This window comes from Triticum aestivum, chromosome 3B (genome assembly GCF_018294505.1).
Source record: "Triticum aestivum cultivar Chinese Spring chromosome 3B, IWGSC CS RefSeq v2.1, whole genome shotgun sequence".
NCBI lineage: Eukaryota > Viridiplantae > Streptophyta > Magnoliopsida > Poales > Poaceae > Triticum > Triticum aestivum.
Genome location: NC_057801.1, coordinates 670,373,373 through 670,378,996, shown reverse-complemented (window position 1 = coordinate 670,378,996; position 5,624 = coordinate 670,373,373). Strand labels below are relative to the sequence as shown.

Below are 5,624 nucleotides of genomic sequence, written 5' to 3'. Positions count from 1 at the left end.
TGGTGCACCGTCCGACCGTTGTCGTTCTGACCAAATAGGCCGGCGGCAACGAGAGGGAATGACCTGCATCGGTGTGCAATCAAGGTGAGATGCGTCGGCCGACGGAAAAAGAAGAAGCAAAGAAGGAATCCAACGAATCAACAATGGCGACAGCGGCGGCGTTTCACCTTGATTCCGACAACGGCGACGAGGGCCAAAACGGGCTTGACGTCAGGCAGAAGGGCGGCAGGGAAGGCAGCGAGGTAGCAGGGGACTGGCGAGCAGTCGCCAGGAGTCGCGCCGACGAATTTGTAGGGGCAAGGGGCAACACAAGGGAGATGTGTGGCTTTTGCTCAGTTGCGTGGTAGAGTATATTTAGGGAGAAATTTAGGGCTGGAGTGAAAAAATTACTCCCTTGCGGCGGATAAGGGATCGCTAGGTGCCGATTAAGCCGATTAAAGGAGTAAAACAGAATTTTTACTTCTCTAATCGGTTAGAAATGCACTTAGATACCAACAACTGTACTCGACAGTTCCTCCCACCGACGCATGGTGGTGGCGCGTATAGATCGTAGTTGAAAATCGTGGCGACAATGATGGCTCTCGGTCAACGATAAGCATGCCATCACGGAGTTGACAATGGCTGTCAATCGATATCAGACATGCTAATAAAATAGTCCGCACTAATTATCGATGATTTTCTTACAACTTCAACAAAATTCACTAATTCAGGGTCGGTCACACCACTTCTTCGCGGGGTGCTAGCCAGTGAGCCTAAAATAGCTAAGGGACTCACTAAACTAAACGCAGCTGTGCAGTAGATAGTAGTAGTAGAACTAAAAATACTTCGATATGTGCAAAAAGAAAAACACGTGCGTAAAATATATGCAAAGAAAATGACCGGCGATCTTCCTCTACTCGCGAAGGACGTTCTCGAACAGCCCGCGGATGTACTCCGGCATGAAGTCGTGCCGCGTCAGGATCCCCAGCACCGGCGGTCTCTGCAATGCACACAGACGCGTGGTCAGAGAATGGTAAAAATGGCGGCAAGTAATGGCGGAGCGGGTCAGTGAGTTCTTACCCCGGGGGTCCTCGGCACAACGCACATGTGGCGGAGGCCGAGGTCGCGGAAGAGCACGGCGGCCTTGGCTAGCGACATGTTCTCCAGGACGGTGTAGGGCGACCGGTTGGTGATCGGGTGGAGGTCCACGTACATGTCCATCTCCTCCTCGGTGAGCCTCAGATCGTCCACCTCCATCGCCTTCCCCGACGACCCCACCTTGGCGAAGTCGAAGGGCTTGAGCTTGCGGAACACCTCGGCGGCGCCGGTCTTGACGGGGGCCCTGGTGAAGGTCCTGCCGTTGAGCAGCACGATCAGGTGGGAGCGCAGCACCAGACCGCACAGCTCCGGCGCCGGCGCGAACGGCTCCTCCTCGATCACCGGGAACCCGTTGTGGCCGGTGCGCCGCAGCGTGTTCACCACGGAGCCGACGCGCTCCACGCTGGAGAAGGTGATCACCGGCCCGGACAGCACGTCGCTGGCCACCAGGCTTCGCATGCACGCGTCGGCGTGCACCTCCAGGAAGGGGAGACCCTTCATGCGCACGATCTGCTCGTACACGCCCTTGTTGAAGCAGTCCGCCACCGTCTTGGAGACGAGCAGGACGAGCATGATGAGCGGCAGCAGCAGGAGGTCGTTGGTGAGCTCCAGCAGGATCACGCACACCGACACTGTCATCCGCATGGTGCCGCCGAGGAAGGAGGCCGCACCGACGATCGCGAAGAGGCCCGTGTCGAGGCCCGAGCCGAAGACCTTGCCCACGAGGCGGCCGAAGGAGGCACCGGAGAGGATGACGGGGATGAAGAGGCCCGACGGCACGGCCACGCCGTAGGTGATCAGACCAAGGGTGTACACGCCGATGAAGAACGTGAGCAGAGTGTACACCCCGAACTCGCTGTCCGTGCCGCCGCTGAAAAGGTTGCGGATGGCATCGTCGTTGGTGTTGAAGAAGAGAGAGGCCAGCGCGTTGTAGTGCCCCGCCGGACACCAGAACTTCTTGTAGTTGCCGCTCCGGCCGATGGTCGGGCACTTGCCGGGGGCGAGCTCAGGCGGGCACGGGACGCAGGGAGACAGCGACGACAGGCCGAAGGAGCAGCATGAGGTGACAAGTGAGATGAACACCGTCATGAGGATCTTGTACGGCGCACCCTTCCTGCAAATTCAAATCATTCAGTGATCCGACTTCCTGAAGCTCTCTGAGAAATGCTTTCCTTTCATAATGAGGTCAATTCGGATGAAGATTACTCATTGATGACGCCGTATCTGCGGAGGATCTGGTCGACAAAGCGGTTGAAGAGAGCTCCGAGCAGCCCGCCGAGGATACCGAGCAGTATGACCGCGCCGATATCAGTGGCGGTGTAAGTCGTCACCCGCGAGCTGACGTCGAACATGATCAGACCCCCTTTGCCGAACAGGCCGCAGTTGCCGCTGCGGCAGTACTCTATCAACGACCGCAGCACTATCGCCGACATTGCCGTTGTGGAGAATGTCCTCCACAGAAGCGCACTCCGCCACCTGAGAGATCAGAAGGATAAAGGGTTTCTGTTATATGGAAGTAATGGGAGGGGATTAGCCCGGTTTGAAAAGAAAAAAAAAACTCGCGATAAATTTCATTCCACAGTTCAGTGTGATCATATTATCAGGACCAAAGACTACCAAAGGAGTGATTCCATGTGACAGATGATGAATTTATCTGAAACCAACCTTGGGTGAAATTGCACTTTTCAAAGGAATAAACACTAGTAGAAGTTCTATGCGCACTGTAGCATTTCCGACAAAATCAGGATTGGAAATAGAACATGCACAGTTTTAGTAGTAGTAAAATTTTACCAAGTCGTTGCTTCCTCGAGGGCAAAGAGAACGCCGCCGACGGGGGCGCGGAATGCTGCAGTGACGCCGGCCGCAGCACCGCAGGTGATGAGATCCCTACGATCGAGGTCGTTCTTGAAGTACCTGATCCAGTTCCACGTGAGGCCATACTTGCGCGACCCCCCTTGGCCGAGCATGGCGGCAATGCAGGCACCAGTGTGCACCATAGGCCCTTCTTTGCCCAGCATAAAACCGGCAGACACCCCCAATATGGAGCCAATAATCTGCAGGTCCCAAAGTCACAACTTAATCCTGTCCAATGTGCATCGAAGCATCCATTGACAGTGAGTTAGGAAGTGGTCTGACCTTCACGAAGAGGGTGCTGGGCGCTAGGATGGAGTGGGCGTCGACACCGTTCAGATAGGCCTTCACCTCCGGTATGCCGGAGCCAGCTGCCGCGGGGGCTAAGTAGGCGCAAATCGCAGCTGCGGACCCCGCAAGAACCGCATTGCAGGCCATGTATAGCAGGAACGCTTCCAGGTTCCTGAGCCACAGAGATGGAGATGATGCGCCGTGCATTGTTTGGGTCTTTGGGAGATGGCATTGGTGGTGTACATGTCTGGCAGGCAAGGTATACCTGTTTTGCCGCATGAGGTTGCTGGTCAGGAGCAGCTTGTAGCCGGCGATGTTCTCGACGGCGATGTTGTTGAAGAATCCCACGAGGCCAACGAAGGATCCCACGAGGAGCGCCATGAGCCATTTGAGGACCTGGTACTGGAAGACCTGGATCCGCCCCCTCGACCTCCAGTCCTGCTTGTACAAGTCGTTCTCCACAATCCTGAAATCGATCCGCAGATTAGTACAGAATTCAGGACGAACTTCTGAGGATCGCGGTAGATAGGGTTTAGGGACACGCACTCGTAGTCGAGGCTCTCGATAGGGCAGACGTTGGTGCCGACGACGGCCATCTGCGACGTGGTGTTGGAGCCGCGCTGCCGCAGCAGCGGCCGCTCCAGCCCGCCGGCCGCGTCCTCGAGGTCGCCCCACTTGACCGACTTCGCGGACGTCGGTGCCGTTGCCGACATCGGCGTCGCCGTCGGCGTCGGGGGAGCCTCGGGTACGGGTGCGCGTACGGCGCGTACGGCCAAGGCTTTCTCCCGTTTAGCCATGGCCATGGATCTGTTTTTCCCCAGCCTAATTCTAATCTAACGCGCGGCGTGTTCTTAGATCGTCCGCGCCGAATCTGCAAAACGTAAACACGGGCATTATTGCCGGTAATGGGATAAACGACATGTGTCAAATTAAACGTATCTGGCTTCGTTTTCGTTTAAGAAGAAAGGATCTCGCGGAATGCGATTCTACCCTAACCGCCTAATGGATAAGGCTAGGAATTCAAACGAAACGAGACAAGGATCCGTGGATCACGTGGACTCTTACGACGATGAACAGATTGACCGGATCGGATCTTCAGGGGAAGGACCAGCGCCGGTGAATCTTTTGGGATCACGCGGCGGTGCTGTGGTGCCGCCGGCTCACGGCGACCATCGTCGCCGCCACGGGATTCTCTGCCGAGAGAGACGCTGGTTGAGCACCCTCGACTGCACCGACCTGGCCGTCGGGGTAGGGTCGGAGAGGAACGCGGGAAGCAGGATATACACCTGTGTGGCGATCGATTTTGTTCCCTGCCGCTACTTCATTGCGCTGAGGGAGACGACCAAGTGAAAGAAGGCGACTAATGCGGCTGTCGGGTCAGATCAGCTGGATCCGCTTTGCACGGGATGCATGCAAGGCTTTGCTTGAACGTGGCTATGGCTTCGCAACATATATATGCACGCACCCTGCGTGCAACACAGCTGAAGTATTTATTTTTTTATTTTTTTGACAGTAATAAGACTTTATTTCTCAAATGATAGCCATGTCATTTACAAGAAGTTGAGAAATAAAATCAGGAAAAAAAACTTTCCCAAAAATCAGAAGATCATATTGTTTTTGGGTTCGATAAAGCTAAATTCCTGCCGACTGTAGATTTGCGACAGATCCGCACGCTCTGGATGCCGTCCGTTCTAGATCGTACGACCATCGCGCTCTAAAATGAGAGTTCGCTGATATTACAATTTTTTTGCCACCGCCAAGTGAAAGATAACGCTTCGCTGGCTTCCCGCACGTGCCGCAAACCGCTCCATGGCATTGTCGCCGTCCCCCCGCTCGCCGCGCGCCCCATCTCCCCGACTCTGCCTTCTCTCCCTCGACCAAGCACTCCTGCCTCTCGTCTCATCTCTCACCTCGCTCCACCCTCCCCTCATCTCTCACCGCCGGCACACTCCTGCCGCTTGTCTCCACGCGGCCAAGGATCTGACAACGAGGCGGAAGGAGGCGAGCACTAGCAGGCGCTGGCGGGATCCTCTGGTCGGACCAGGAAGGAGGCGAGCATTGGCGGAAGGAGACGGATGCTGGCGGGATCCTCGGGTGGAAGGAGATGGGCGTTGGCCAGATCCTCACATGGAAGCGCTGGCGGCGCTTCTCAAAGGAAGGCTGACGAATCACAGGCGGCAGGGACTTTGGCATTGTGGTTGAGTTGGGAAGCACACTAACTTGATTGAAGGGACGATTCGATGGCTTGCGGCAGCTTTTGAGCAGAAGTCGGGGACATCTTACCTGGACGGCCGTGTGTACATGTGTGTAGAACTGTAGATGCTGGGCACTTCCTTCCATCTCGCTGATGATCTGTGTAGATGCACACAGTGAATGCATTACTCTGAGTTTTTGACAAATAATGC

The 5,624-nt window shown here is 55.6% G+C and overlaps 1 protein-coding gene across 2 annotated transcripts; it reads right to left on the bottom strand.

Annotated features, from left to right (window-relative positions):
* Positions 1 to 634: 634 nt before the first annotated feature.
* LOC123071605 (chloride channel protein CLC-c) lies at positions 635 to 4,626 on the bottom strand. Of its 2 annotated transcripts, none has more exons than XM_044495187.1 (8): positions 4,273 to 4,626; positions 3,766 to 4,090; positions 3,485 to 3,685; positions 3,214 to 3,391; positions 2,869 to 3,131; positions 2,284 to 2,553; positions 1,060 to 2,191; positions 635 to 979 (listed from the first exon to the last, which is right to left on the bottom strand). In XM_044495187.1, the coding sequence occupies exons 2-8, from the start codon at positions 4,020 to 4,022 to the stop codon at positions 893 to 895; spliced, it is 2,388 nt and encodes a 795-aa protein (XP_044351122.1). In that variant the 5' UTR covers positions 4,023 to 4,090; positions 4,273 to 4,626; the 3' UTR covers positions 635 to 892. The 2 variants fall into 2 exon arrangements, with proteins under 2 accessions (XP_044351122.1, XP_044351121.1); XM_044495186.1 differs by having other exon boundaries at positions 4,285 to 4,626.
* Between the last annotated feature and the right edge of the window lie 998 nt (positions 4,627 to 5,624).

What these genes read in the sequence shown, in the direction of transcription:
- LOC123071605 (XM_044495187.1), bottom strand. Translation starts at nt 4,022, where the DNA reads ATGGCCATGGCTAAACGGGAGAAAGCCTTGGCCGTACGCGCCGTACGC. An exon ending in ATCGAGAGCCTCGACTACGA is followed by an intron (nt 3,686 to 3,765) that starts GTGCGTGTCCCT and finishes GATCGATTTCAG; the next exon opens with GATTGTGGAGAACGACTTGT. An exon ending in CTCGAGGAAGCAACGACTTG is followed by an intron (nt 2,554 to 2,868) that starts GTAAAATTTTAC and finishes CTGATCTCTCAG; the next exon opens with GTGGCGGAGTGCGCTTCTGT.